The sequence below is a fragment of the Echinops telfairi genome, unplaced genomic scaffold, assembly GCF_000313985.2.
Source record: "Echinops telfairi isolate 266 unplaced genomic scaffold, ASM31398v2 ScPeMD7_5868;HRSCAF=6743_0, whole genome shotgun sequence".
NCBI lineage: Eukaryota > Metazoa > Chordata > Mammalia > Afrosoricida > Tenrecidae > Echinops > Echinops telfairi.
This window is the reverse complement of record NW_022109767.1, coordinates 7,865,809-7,880,917: the sequence shown is the minus strand read 5'-3', so window position 1 is coordinate 7,880,917 and position 15,109 is coordinate 7,865,809. Positions and strand designations below refer to the sequence as shown.

General features: G+C 40.9%; 1 protein-coding gene across 1 annotated transcript in view; it reads left to right on the top strand.

Moving 5' to 3' along the window:
* The first annotated feature begins 2,439 nt into the window (after window positions 1-2,439).
* CDKAL1 (CDK5 regulatory subunit associated protein 1 like 1) overlaps window positions 2,440-15,109 on the top strand; it is a 768,993-nt gene continuing 756,323 nt past the window's right edge. The window contains exons 1-3 of the mRNA XM_045295775.1: window positions 2,440-2,508; window positions 10,828-11,002; window positions 12,353-12,465. Coding sequence (XP_045151710.1) covers window positions 10,833-11,002; window positions 12,353-12,465 — 283 coding nt within the window. The 5' untranslated portion in view covers window positions 2,440-2,508; window positions 10,828-10,832. The remainder of the gene's footprint in view (window positions 2,509-10,827; window positions 11,003-12,352; window positions 12,466-15,109) is intronic.

Here is a 15,109-nt window from a genome sequence, read left to right as displayed (position 1 = left end):
TGTTTATTTTAGAATACAAAGAAAACACAAGCAATCCTTTGCTGGTGTGTTGATTCCAATTCATGGCGACCTCACATGTTACAGAATAGAACTACTCAGAGGGCTTTCCTGACTCCACTTTGGTTAAGCGCTGTGCTGCTACGTGAAAGGTCAGAAGTGCCAACCCACAGCCTCTCAGGGAGAAAAATGAGGCAGTTTGGTCAATAAAGATTGGAACTCCTAAGGGGCAGTTGTACTCTCGCCTATAGAGTTACTATGAGTTAGAATCAACTGAAAGGCAGTGTGTCTTCTTTTTAAAAATGGATGTGGATGAGCAGATAAAGGGGTGGGAGAAGTGTAGTGACTTTAATTAGAAGGAATTGTAGGAAAAAAGACATTGGCAAAATAGTTACCCCAAGTCATTGTGAAACCTTGAATCAGGCATAAATAATGGTTTCTGACTTTCTGTTAATAGCCCACTGGCTCTCCTTAAAGAAAAACCAAAAAGGGGAACAGAAGGCCAAACAAATGACAATACATGGAGATAATGTGCATAAAGCAACCAGGTCAGAATCCGGTGTGCTCCATAAAGTTCTTTAGTCCTGGTGTCTGCTAAAGTGCCACAGCAGCATTCTAATAACACCTGCTTGATGTTTACTGATTGACCATGAACTAGGTTTAACCCAATAGGGCTGTATTTTATTTTATTTTTTTAGGACTGTATTTTAAACGAGGCCAAAGCACCTAGTGAAAGTACAGGGAAGTGAGTATGTTATTCAGGATTCAGACTCAGTGAATGGATCCAACCCAGGAGGCAGTGAGCATTAGTAGAATGACTTTGGGCACGTATGACTTTGGTTTAAACTTCTGCTTCCTTTTTTGTAAAATGGGGATTCCAAACAAACAACCCCCTACTCCCCCCAACTCAACTACCATCCAGTTGATTCTAATTCATAGCGACCCTAAAAGCACCCCATAAAGAGCCCTGGTGGTGTAAGGGTTATGCCTTGGGCTGCTAACCACAAGGGCAGCAGTTAGGCATCACTGGCAGCTCCGTGGGAGAAAGATGAGGCTTTCAGAAACCCATCGGGTCAGTTCTACCCTGTTCTATCATGTCGCTATGGAGATCCGGATAATAAGAAAAAAAACGATGCAAATTTATGCAGAGCATATTTAAAATTCATGATACAGAGGAAAAATGAAAAAACACATGAGGCAACTGATGTCAGAATTAGCTAAAATATAAGCTCTAATTGAGAAACATAAGTAATAGTATTAAAGAATAAATCTTGATAACAAAAAGAAAGTGAAGGAATAAAGCCTAACCACTGGTGTTGGCCATTTTTGTCTATTTGAAAAAACAAGGCCATTTTGTTTAGTACATGTTATAAAAAAGTAATACTAGTCAGCGAATAAAGCATTCTAAAAGTATATTCTAAATTTTAACGTGGTATTGATCAAGAATAGAAGTGTCATTGGAAGATCTATTTAATTTTGCTGTTATGTTTCATTTTAGCTATTTAAGTGCAAGCCATAAATTAAAAATAAAAAAATTTTTATTTTTAAATAAATAAAATTTGCTCTATCACAAATATTTTTATAATGTGGGGAAAATAAATCCTAGTGCTTTTCAAAGTACCACCATACTGAAATAATTAGGTTAGGATGTTATAATCCAGCGAGCATGGTAGAGTATGACATGTGAAGGGATGCGCTATAAATCCCTGTATGAAATAGAAAGTTTGGGAACCGTAAAATGTCCTGGCTTATATGCTCATCTCATTCTAGAAGTTGCCACAAAAGCGGAATTGGAAGCCTCAGACCTCATGAAACTTCCTATATATATTTTTTGTTGTTGTGCTTAAAAATTTTTTTTTATTAAAGGCTCATACAACTCTTATCACAATCCATACATCTATCCATTGTGTCAAGCACATTTGTACATATGTTGCCATCATCATTCTCAAACATTTGCTTTCTACTTGAGCCCTTGGTATCACCTCCTCATTTTCTCCATCTCTCCCCCCTCCCCCCCTCCATGAACCCTTGATAATTAATCAATTATTATTACTTTGTCATATCTTACACCATCCGACGGAAATTTCCTATATTTTTAATGTATACGATGGAATTAATTTTTCTTGAATATTACAGTCTGCCCGTTGCTATGAAAAAGAGAGAATGGGAGAGAATGTTCTGCAAAGCGCTTACCCAAAGTAAGAGGTTGGCAGAAGTTAGCTTTTCAGTAGTGCACTTAAGAACCTTGAGGACGGAATGATGCATCGTAGCGTCGGCCGCAGGAACCGAACGCAGGTGACCCGTTCCTAGAGGCGGTGAAAGCGGACTCGCGTTTTCAGCAGTGCGGTAGTTGGCCCTCGCCGGCCACCGTCCCCGAGCGTGCGTAATGACGTATCGCGACGTGCGTGTCATGGCGCGCTCCAGCTGAAGTCTGTGCGGCTTCCGGAGAGGAGCGTGTGGAGTCCCTAATTTCAGACGGGTGTGTTCCAGGTGGACTGCTGGCTAAGGGTGGTATGTAGATCCTCGTAGGGCAGCGTGTGGCCCCAACTCCTTTTATGGTGGAATCATCATGTCTGTTTCAGCCCTTCGTGGGCACTGGCGGGTTTGCTTTGCAGCTTAAAGGAGACTTTGCAGCTGGGTTGCAGAAGTTGGGGCACCGGGAGTGCAGCTGGGAGTGGGAACGGGGTGGTCGGCCTTAAATGTTGCTGGGCTTCAAGGAATATTTAAGGGACCTTAGTGTTTATGGATTGAGGGTCAGAACTAACTTCATTTGCTCTTCCACTTTAAATGTCAATGAATTTGTGAGCGGCATCAAGGCTGTCGCAGCTACGTAGCTTTCGCAGAGAGCCGCGTCTTAATAAGAAATTTTAATGGAAGTGGACCCGTGCAGCACGTGTCTTGCTTTTCCCATTTGGTTGTCGTGGACCCACTGAACTTCTTTCTGGTAGGAGGTGCTCTGGGTACTGACAAGGGTAAGTCAAAAAGTATTGCTACAAAACCGTAGACGTCTTTATTAAACGAAGAGATCACAATTAGAAACCATTGTTTCTCGATATATTCTTCATCTAGATCTATACACTGCCAAGGGTAAGTCGTCCCATCTCTGGAACCCTGCCCGAAGAATCTATGCTCTGAAACTTGCACCCCATCTAAACTGAAGTTTTGGCATCCGCAAGGGACTCCTATCATCTACCTTTTACTTGTGTTTTGAATTTGGGGAGTAGAAGGAGGTCCAAAAGGCAGGATTGGGGCTGTAGTCTTGCAGGGCAACTCTTGTTCCCTGTGCACAAGTGCATTGTCGTGATGGCCAGAAATTCCATGGTACAACTTTATTGACGTTTGTCTCACGCATATAGTTTTCAATTTTCATAAGCTTCTTGATAATAACTCTGCTTTCATCCTGTGTCCCTTTGAGGAAAATCTATCAACATTATCCCATTGAGTTTTGTAAAAATAGTTGCCATAACCTCTGCCTTTAATTTCAGTGGCCCAGCAGACCCCTCGGAAGCCAATGTTTTAATGGGACCTTGCTCTCTGGATCACACTGGTAAATCCAACCCTCATTAGGGTTGCTGCCCTAAGTTCTTTTTCATTCACCCTGATCTTGTGCGAAAGGCTGATGGCGAGATCAGCTCTTTGAGGCACCTGAGCTTGGAGTGCCTCTGGCACCCATTGAGAGCTGAACACTGGCTGAGGCCAACAGGCTCCCTTAAAACTGAGAATGCCAAACTACGTGAGATTCCAACATCAGTCATGACCGGACCAGTGAACTTTGTCGTCTTCCATCAGTGACTTCAACCACAATTTCTTCGTTCAACGAGGTTGTCAGTCTTCCCTGTCTGGCCTCATCTTTGAGGCCTTCCCCTTCCTTAAAATACTTGATTCATCTAAAAACGTACTTTATGCAGCACAGCATCCTCATAAACCTGTGGCAACTCTTCAGTCATTTGGGAAGCTCTCTGTTTGAGTTTTGGTATAAGCTTCTATCAACCTGATCTCAAAATAGTTTTGTTTCCATGGCACATTATGTATTATTATTATTATTTTTGAAGGTACTCAAATGAGGCTTAGAGAAGTGTATTGCAAAGAGAACTTGTCTGTGGCCAGAGACATGTTGAAGTACATCTTGTTTGGAATAAATCCCTGCATGTACCTTGCTAGTAATACTTTTTGAATTATTCTTGCACATCATTGTTGTTTATAAGTTGAAGGTATTGCTTGTACTCTGTTATGTGCCTCGTGGTGCTGGATATTTATTGCTGGGGGGCCTGATCGCAGCCAGAGTAAGTATGTAAGACGTCAAAGCACCTGTCCTAACAGTATGGATCTTGAAGTAGTATAGAGCATCAATAACCCTGTTGAAGAAAGCCGTTTTTCCTGGGGTCTAATTTCTTTCTTTCTTTTTTTAAAATCATTTTATTGGGGGCTCATACAACTCTTACCACAATCCATCCATTTGTCCATTGTGTCAAGCACATTTGTACATCGTGGGTCTAATTTCCCTTCAGGTAGTGTTCAAGGTCCTTACTGTGGTTTTATCAACTTGTTGACCATTTGCTTTTACTCATTAGTTTTTATTTTCCAGGCTCATTTTTTTTTCCAAGAGGATTTGAGACTAATTGCAGATAATCAAAGTACCGATTTATTCAAAACCTTTTATGTTTTGAGTGGCATGCTACTCATTGGTATGTGCAGAATGACAGCCTATTCTCGTGTTAATTTTGCCACCATTAATTCATAGAAACATCGTGATCTCCAGATCACTAAATCCAAGAGATAGTTCCATTCCCTTAAATCTTTTGCTTCCATTCAGTAGCACCGATCATGGCCACTCCTTGGCAGGATCTCTTCCTTTGCCTTTTATGCCCCTCAAATTTTCTCCTTCGAAGGTGGCTGCTCGTTGATCTCCATCCTAGACTGACAGTGCAGGTTGGCATTTTGTAAGAAAATGCTCTCTCCTCTTCTGATTCTTGGGTTTTTCTCTTTTCTTTGTGTGAATTTACCCACCCCGACTCCTTCAGTTAATGTGCATAAATAATTGATTATTGTTTGTCTCTTCAGTGTAAACTTATTTTTAAAACTCTGGTAAGGACTACCTGTTTAGTGTATTTAATAGCGCAGAGATATTTCAAACTCAGTGGTTTCTAAGCTTCTCTTTTATAGCGTGTCTTGGTTTGGAGTTCTTCAGAGGATAGCAGCAGTCTAAGTATAGACAACTCGGCCAGACACCTTGATGCCATTCTTGGCACATTCTTTTTTCTCTCTTGATTCAATCTGAAGATTATTCTCTTGACTCCTTTTTAATCAATACCATTTCATTTATTTGATGCTCTGGCTATCACATGGGCATTTTGTGAAAACGTAGATTCTGATTCAGTAGTTTCTGGGGTGGCAGCACATACTCTATGAAAGTAGACTGCCCCATCTTTCTCTCAAAGAGGAGTAGCTGGTGGTTCAAATGGCCAGACTCTGTGTTAGCAGCTGAGTGCTTGCTGTAAGCACAACTACATCACCAGAGTTTCTTGTGACCACTTTGTCTCCAGTTTTCTGCTGTTGTTCTCTCATGAGTCGGGACTTCACCCCCCTCTCTCTACTAAAACCACTCGATGGGGTTGCAGTGGTTCCCCGTGCTACACAATGACCATCTTATCGGTCTCATCTGCAGTATTTGATACCCTTGACCACTCATTGGCTTCCAGGACACCAGACTTTGCTAGTTGCTCTGCCACATTAGCTGCTTCTCAAGTCTACTTTGCTGGTGCCCACTCATCTCCCCAGCGTGTCAGTGCTGGAATGCCCCCATGGCTTTCTCACGGACCACGTCCCTTCTCCAGTTATACTTACTCCCCGGGCTACCACATCCAGTCCCCTGGCCTTGAAATACCAACACTATGCTTATGTCACCAGCCCACCGCTTCCCCTGAGCTTAAGGCTCAGAGATTCCACCGTATTCAAACACCCCTCCTAGCATGTCTGCTAGTTACTCCAAACTTTAAAAATCCTCAACAGAACTCCTGGTCACATCCCCACCTCAACCTCAACCCTACACTGCACACCCCACACCCCACCTGTCCCTCACACTCCCAACATACATGGCAGCCACCACCATCACCACCCCCCCACCCCCCACTTCACCACTGGAGGTCCCCCTTTGGGTTGTCCTCTCCCAGTTACAGGCAACCCTAACATGCTTAGATCAACAATCTTGAAATCATTCCCTGTCCCTTCCCTTCCGTCCTTTTCCCTAAGTTCCGTCCACCCAGAAAAGAGATCAATGCACAGCCTCAGAAATTCAAAGGGACAATTGGTTCTACTCTGTCCTGTAGGGTCCCTATGAGCCAGAAAGCCCCCGATGGCAGTGAGCTGGTGTTCAGTTGTAGACTATATCCAGAGAGACTCGAATGCTTCCAAAGAGTAAGTGATTCAGAGAGAGGGCCTTGCTAGAACACTGCAGGATGAAGTAGGCCAGAGAGGAAGGGGTCTTCTTCAGGACAGTTTGCTTGTAGCAACAGATAAGATGCCAGTGTCCCCGGCAGAGAACCATCTTCTCTGTGCAGAGTGTGGCTCGTGTCTTGAAAATCTGTCTTACTCAGTCCTCTTTCCAGTCCCAATGGATCCCTTGGATGGCACACGTGTTTGAATGGTCCATTGCTCTCTGAAAGCTGCCACCCATGTTATTTTGCTTTTGAGAAAAGCATTGGAATGGGATCCTTTTGTGAAATGCTTTGATGGCCAATAAAGTGCTAAAATATGGATTATTACTGCACAACTTCAACTAGCTAAGGAAATTGATGGCAGGCTGCATATTCAGAGGTTTTGGTTAAGCTTTAAGCTTTTTTTTGGATGATATAATGCATGATTGATTATTTTCTATTACATATTTGGTAGAATTCTCTAGTGAAACAGTTTGGGCCTGGAGCGCTCTCTCTCTCTCTCTCTCTCCCTCTCCCTCTCCCTCTCTCTCTTTTTTTGGGGGGGAAACATTTAAAATTTTAATTTTTTTAATCAGAAAAATGGACATTTCATTCTTGGTGGATTTATTTCCTTAAAAAGTTAAGTAGTAAAACTACTAATTATTATATTTGTTGAAAAATGTGATGAGCTACTGAAAGTGGGATATAAATTCAGCATTTTCACTAAACAGGAAAGACCAGCTGCTAGAGAAGGACATCATTGTTTGGGAAAGTGAGGGCCACTGAAAACAGGGTAAGTCCTCAGTGAGATGGGCTGACAAATAGTCCAGACAGTGGACCAGGACATACCGATACCAGGAAGATAGCGCAGGACCGAGCAACGCTTGTAAGACAGAAGAGCACCATGAATTGGAGCCTCTCTACAGCAGCTGACCAGTAGAGGACACATACTGAAGCAAAGTAAATCATACACGATTATTTTATCCATTTGGAATTTTTTGAAGACCTAAAAAAAAAAAAAAAGCATAACTTTTGGTTTTATAAAAGTGTTTAGTATTAATTGTTGTTCACGTAACATTTAAAAATATTAGGTGAAATTCCTTAGTAGTCATACAGCTGTTTAAACGATTTGCTTCACATTGGGTGAGTGGTGGTAGTTTATGTTGCTCAGGAATTGGCAAATCTTATCTAAGTCGTCAAATTTATCTTGCAGAGTTGACTAACATATTCCCTTCTTTTCCTGAGTGTCTGTAGTGATGCCCTATTTCACTCTCGGCATTAGTAATCTCTATCTATTCTTGCTTGTTGTTGTCAGTCCTACTGGAAATATGCCAAGTTTATTGAGTTTTTCAAAGAATGAGCTCTTTTTATTTGTTATCTTGCATTATTTTCATTGAATTCCCCCCCCTGCTTTCAAAAAAACCCTACTTTATTGAATTTTCACTACTGATTTTCTGCTCTCCTTTTCATTGATTTATTCTTTTGGTACTTTTAGCATTATTTTCGTTTTTTGTTTTCTTTTTGACACTTAAGGTAGGAGCATGAATTATATGAGAGGTGATCTCTTTTCTAATGCATTTAGCACTCTATATGACCCTCCGAGCATTGCATTAATGGTGCCCCATCTGTTTAGATGTTGTGTGCGTGTGTGTTTATTCAGTTCTCTTTTTTTACCTCTTGGAACTTACTCTGTGAACTGTGGATTATTTAGAAGTGTCTTACTTAGCTGTATGTCCTCTGAGCATTTGAGAGGAATATATACTCGGGTTCCCAAAAAGCCCCGCAATTTCTCCCCAAAAGCCATGTATTTAAATATTTTTACAAACTAACCTTGTCACCTTGAAAGTACTCTCCATTACACTTAATACATTTGCCAAATCTGCGATTCCATTCTTGGAAACATTTTTCAAACTCATCTGTTTGGATGGCTGACAGCACCTCCCTCGTTTTTTTCTTCACCTCTTCTATGTCTTCAAATCACTGTCCTTTTATATCCCTCTTAATTTGCGGAAACAAAAAGAAACCTCATGGAACGAGGTTAGGTAAGTGAGGTGAGTGGGGGCAGGAAAGGCAGGATGTTTTTGCTGAACCCTGGAGCACTGAATGGCTGCATGAGCAGGCGCATTGTCGTGGTGGCAAAACCAGTCCCCCCTGTGTGCCACAAGTCAGGTCTTTTTTGAAACACAGTTACGCTATCTTTTCACAGTCTCTAAATAGAAAGCTTAGTGAACAGTCTGACCTGGTGGAATCAACTCCAAATGCACTATCCCCCTGACATCAGAAAACCAAATGAGCATTGTTTTGATCTTTGATTTCATTTGACGAGCTTTTTTGAGTTTTTTTTGGTGTGGGGGGGGGGATAAAGTGACGAAGGGATCTTCTACTGGCTTGATTGATGGTTGGCTTTGGAGCTGTACTTTCAAAGAATTGCATATGTCCACTTGATGCTCTTCTTGCTGGTCAGTCAGAACCTGAGGCACACATCTTACAGCGACCCTTCTTATTCCCAAATCTTCCTTTAAAATTTGCTGAACCTGACCTCCAAGATAGCCCAGATAACTTCCCCATCTCTTCGATGGTCTATTGTCATTGGTCTTTGAGCACAAGTGCACAAATTTTGTGAACTTTTTCGTCTGTTTGGGAAGTTGACGGACCTCTAGAACGAGATTTGTCATTAATCGACATTTCACCTTTTTTGGAATGAGAAAACCACTTGTACACTTGAGTTTTTTTCCATGGCGCTGTCCTTGTAAGCAGTGTTCAACATCACAATAATTTCTGTGGCATTTTTCCGTAGCAGGAAACAAAATTTAACAGCACACACTGTTCTCTGAAATCAGCCATCACAAAAAAACAAGGTTGGCGTCAAGCTGCTTTTATGAAAAAACTCACTTTGACCAGAGAGAACCTTCCCAGGTGATGCCATTGGGTGCACTAACTCAGAGTGGGTTGCTTGATGCCCGCCTCATGGAAAAATTGCATACTACAAAACTTCGTCCAGCAGAAGTTTTCTCTGGTTCTTTTTGGGTAACCCCTCGTATTCTGATTTTGTTGGGTGGAGTTTTCTATAAATGTTAGTTGGATCCTCCTGGATAATGGTGTTATTGAATTCTAAATCGTTGCTGATTTTCTGTTTAGTGCTATCTACTGGTGTGAGAGAGATGTTACAGTGTCCAACTCTAGTTGGGAATTCATGTGACTTTTTTTCATTAGCTCAAATTTCTGCTGCCCATTTTGTAACTCTGTGGCTACATACATACACATTTAGGCTTGCTATATCCTCTTAGTGATTAACTGTTTTTATTACATCATGTTCCTGTCTTTCTCTGGTTATTTCACGGACTGTGAAGTATGCTGTGTCTGATATTGACATATCTCCTCTCCTTTTAAAAAAAAAGAATTAAAATAAAAGATTTCTTTTGATTAATATTTGCATGATGTAACTGTCCAGTCTTTTATTTTCAAGTTATAATTAAATTGAGTTTCTTATAGATAACATATGGTTGTGTTATATCTTTTAGTCAACTCTATCAGTCTTTGTCATTTAATTAGTTTTTCAGACCATTTATATTTAATGTATTTGTTGATGTTAAGGCGTAAATCTACAATTTATTTAAAAAATTTTCTGTTTATACTTGTTTTTTCTTTGTTTTCTTTCCCCTGCCAGTTAGTGGGTTACTTGACCATTTCCTAGAGCTTCACTTTGATTTTTCTGTATTGTTTTTAGAGTATCTCTTTTACAGCCTTTTTAGGGATTGCTCTAGGTATTATTTACATTTACAAAACTAATCTCAGTTTACTGGTATCATTCTTTTACCAGGGCAAGTAAAGTATAGAACCCATCTTTCACGTCTGTCTCCTTGTCCATTCTTCATTTGTAATATCACGGTCTTAAAGGTCTTAAATACCCTTAGGACCACCCCGGACAGCATTGTACTTTGCGTCAGCCATCAGACATGTCTAGAAAACTGGAGGAGGAGTACCTAGCATATATATTCGAGTATAAGCCAACCCGAGTATCAGCCTAGGCACCTAATTTTATCACAAAGCTGCATTAAAAATGTGCTGAAAAAACTTGGCTTATACTTGAGTATACACGGTATATTCAACTTTCTTGTGTTTAACTGATGTTTTGAATTCCATGTTTTATTGTTTCCTTTCTCTTGAGTGCTTTCTTTAGCTATTGCTTTAGGATAACTCTCCTTTTGGGAATCCTTCAGTTTTTTTCATTTGGGAATGTGATAATTTTCCCTTTAGCCCCAAAGGAAATTTTCTGAGTATTTGCGTTGACAGTTCTCATTTTTGCCCTCCATAGTTTCTGATGAGAAATACACATATCCCGTCGTTTAAGCATATGTTAAGCATTTATTTCTGAGTGACTCAAGTTTACATTGTTGGTAATGTTTTTATGTGATAGAGAAGATGCCTTCTGCATCCTGTGACACACTACTGGATGACATAGAAGATATTGTGACCCAAGAAGATTCAAAGCCACAAGATAGGCATTTTGCAAGAAAGCATATTGTTCCAAAGGTGCGAAAACGAAATTCCCAGAAGTACTTGCAAGAGGAAAACAGCCCACCAAGTGATAGGTAAGCTTTTTCCATTGAAATGAAACTCACTCTCATGCTAGAGGAGAAGCAGGCTCTACTGGCCTGTGGCAGGTACATAATGTCTCCTTTCCAAATCTTTGAACTCCTGATAAGGAAATATATACGTTTCTTTCTTTGAAAGATTTTATTTATTTTTTCTTTTTCAATGGTTTTAAATTTGGCTAAAAAGAGAAAAAGAAACCAAATTACATGTTTTGTAAAGCCAGTTGAGCAAAAAAAAATATCTACCCATTATATCTTTGATATTACTGTAGTTGTGTAATTCTGTCTTACGTCTCTGTTAAGCACTTTAGTAGACTTGAGACTTTTATGAGGGTGTGGTTTATAGGCATTTCATATTTGTTAGTCAATTAACCAATACTTAAGGATCAGCTCCTTCAGACAAGGCATTGAGTACAACCAGATTGTCGCCCTGTTTACTCTGCCATAGTAAGTCTCCCTCCTGGTTAGAAAAATTCTAATAATGGCTCAGCCAGAAAGGGTTATATAGTTCTATAGTTTTAATAAGTTTTTATTTGTTTGTGTAGTATATTGTTGCAAGTTTTAACACACTGATTATTTTCTTTGGAACATTGCTTTTAAAATTATGGATCTTTATATTTGCTTATATGTTAACATTTGAAAATTATCAAATTTGCCTGGGATGTGTCTTTCATATAGTTTCTGTTTAGTAAATTATTAGAGCAATCCCAAGTGAATGTTGCCTCTACCCTTAAAAATACTAAATTTTTAGTCATGTATTTTTCGTATATGAAATGTGTTCAATGTGGAAGCTTAGGATGCTAGGTTTTTATTTTGGTTAAGTGAATGATCTCTTAAGCCATAATGTGTAAATATTACCATTGGTAGATAGGTAGGAGTCTTTCTGAGGAAACCCCCCCCCCAAAAAAAAGCCCCAAGCAGACAAAACAGAATAAAAACCAAACTTACTCCCATTGAGCCAGAATGGATGCACTTACTTTTTAATTTCTTTGTTACCCTGCTCAGCCATGTCCTCTGCTGCTGTTACTTGGGTGTGTCTTCCTAGGAGCGGAGCTTAGTGACAGTGCTTCAGTGGCACTGCATGAGAAATAAAAACATGATTCAGAGCAAAGGAGTTTTTTAAATGTATGTAGTTTTAACGAATTACACTTTTGTGGTTATGTCTGTTGATTTGAGACTTTTAATCTATCTGTCAGTAGAATATACATTAAGTTGGTGCATGCATCCTAAAGCAAGTGAGAACATTGCACTGAGCTTACTTTTTGCTCAGTATGCCTTCGATCAGCTAGTGGTGTTTCCTTTAAAATCATTTCATGAGGCTTTTCTCTTTTAATGCTTGCTTACCAGCATTATTCCAGGCATCCAGAAAGTTTGGATACGAACGTGGGGTTGTTCGCATAATAATTCAGATGGAGAGTATATGGCCGGACAGCTAGCTGCCTATGGATATGAAATTACAGGTAATATAATATGTAATGCATTGGATTGATTAAATTTCTCAGGCTTAACCTTGTTAGGCATATACTTTCTAGCTTCAGTGATTAAATTTTAGTATAACAACATTATTTTTTAAGGCAAAATAAAATGATACATTGCTTAGGTAAGAATGAAAGCCATATTAAAAAAATATGCCCCTTTTTTTATTGTGAAGTAACTTTAGATTTAAAGAAAGGCAGTGGCAATTGTAGAGTTCCCGTATGCCTGTCACGGTTTCCTCACAGTTTCCCATGTCTGTCTTAATCACAGGTCATCGGTAAGCTGGGAAAGCAGTGCGTTAGTACAGATAGCTAACTTGCAGACCTTCCCTTAAACGCACTAGTTTCCTCACCGGGATTCTCTCTTGTCATGTCTCCCTAGTCTCCTCCCTGGACACTTGTTTCTTTTGTGACATGTTTCTCAGTTTGGCCTTGTCTGAGTCTGCCTCAGTGAGGAAGGGGCTGTGCAGTTCTGGAAGGAAGACCACAGCAGGGGGAGTGTGTGTGTGCTCAGTGCTGCCAGTCAGAGGGCCTGAGGTCCATGTGTCCCGTTGCACTGCTACACCGCCCTTGTTGCGCGGACGCCTCCCGAGGAAGCCAGTGCCTATTTTCCTCATTATAACTGAGAAGTCTCCGCTTCTCCTCAGCCGTGCACCTCCTAGTTTTCACGCTTTGTTGGTGCTCCTTGTCTGCTACCGCTCTCAGGTTTGCCTAGTGGTGACGGCCTGTATCCTTGATTCCTCTTGTACTAGTTGAAATTCTTCTGTAGAGAAACATTGTCCTCTCTCCCCCTTCCTCTTTGTATCAGCGTGAACTCCTGGGTGTTAATTTTATCACGTGGGTTACAAACTGGTACCGTCCCTGTTTGTGGCTCACAGTGCCCCTGGGTGGGGCGGTAGGAGTGCATTCACTCTGGCTGCTGTGTTTTCAGCATTTCTCCGACGTTTCCTGGACACTTCAGCGTTTCTGGCATCAGGACTCCTCGTGTATTCTCCTTCTGCAGCCCTGGAGGCCCCTGCTTTTCCGAGGAGCCCAGCTTCCTTTCAGCAGGAGAATGATGAGTCGAAGGAGGGCTGGACATCAGGGGTGCTCAATGCCAACGTGACCCAGGACGTGGCAGTGCTTCAAGGCAGACACATCTCCCTTTCTCTGTGTGTGTGAACACGCGCACGTGGTTAGTCTCCTTTGCATACTTAGTACTTGTCCTTGAATATGCTGTCCAGTGGAATGAGGAAATGCTGCTGTCCGTAATTCACAGGCGAGAACAGTGGAGGCGGTACCCCTCGAAAACAGTGCGCCTGGTCGTGGTTCTCTGAGTTCATGGTTGCCTTTGCATGTGTGTTTGGCACATGCTAGCTTCAAGGTTGCGTGTAAGGATGGAGTAGGAGTGGAACCTTACTCCTTTCATTGCACCGTTTCTCTGTCACGAAGATGTCATGTCATTGATTGGCTTTGATCACTTATGGGTGACAGCTGGCAAGGCCAAGGACACATTCCTCACACAGCAAACATAGCCTGGCCACTTGTTTTTCTCTTTTGGTTAAAAAACTCAAGATGTGTTTCCAGAATTAATCCTCTGTATTTCTTAGTAATTTTTAGTTATGATTTATCTTCAGCTTATCCTAATACTTTCTCATGCTTCAGTCCTTCAGATAATTTCCCGAAACAGTAAAACATAATTCCAGAGGTGGGATATTTTCTAGGCACTATTTAGTATCTAGCACATTTAATTTTAGTTCATGAACAGTTTGTGTTTAATTTTCTAAGAGCCTTCTTTTAGAGACAGCAATAGTCATGATATGTTTACACACTTACCCGTGAACATTCAGCTTTGTTATACATGTCTAACTTGGATTCTTTAATAGAGAGCAGTGAAAGGGAGAATCAGAATGAATCCCTAAAATATAAAATTTATTTTTAGTGCAGTGTTTTACATTTCCATTTTTTATTAATTTTATATACCATTGATTGTCCCCGTGTTAGGAATTTGTTCTCAGTTTTTAATTCGGATGAAGCTTGCAGGCACCAGACCTTAATGTAGGACCTCCTCCTGACTGTAGGTGCTGAAGGCCCAGGAAAGGGAGGCGATAATGGCTGCTGTGTTTAGGCGTTGTGGAGCTGCTTCTGACAGATGGCAACCCTCCCTCCATACAGTAGAATGACACGCTGCCCAGGCCTTGACCACCTCCCGATGGCTCGGTTGGAGCCCATCCTTCTTGTGGAGGATCTCCCCTTTTTGGGATGACCTTCCACTGTGTCAAGGATGACGTCCTTTTCCAGGGACTGTTCTCCCTAATAACACGTCCAAAGTCCGGGAGATGCAGTCTCACCAACCTCCCTTCTAAAGAGCATCCCGGCTGAACTTCCTCGAAGACAGATTTTTATGTTATTGCAAGGCATTTCAGGATATCGGCCCAGGTCTTATATTTAGATTAGAAAGACGATATGAATGATTGCAGGATTCTCTTGCTGATAGTTTTGTGATTTTGAGGGGAATACAAAACAGAAAACCAAACTCACTGCTATCGAGTCAATTCCTATTCATGGCACCCCATATGCTATGAGATAGTTTATTGTGCCAGCCTGGCCGATAAACACAAGTGGGATTAACTGAAGGGCAGAGAGATAA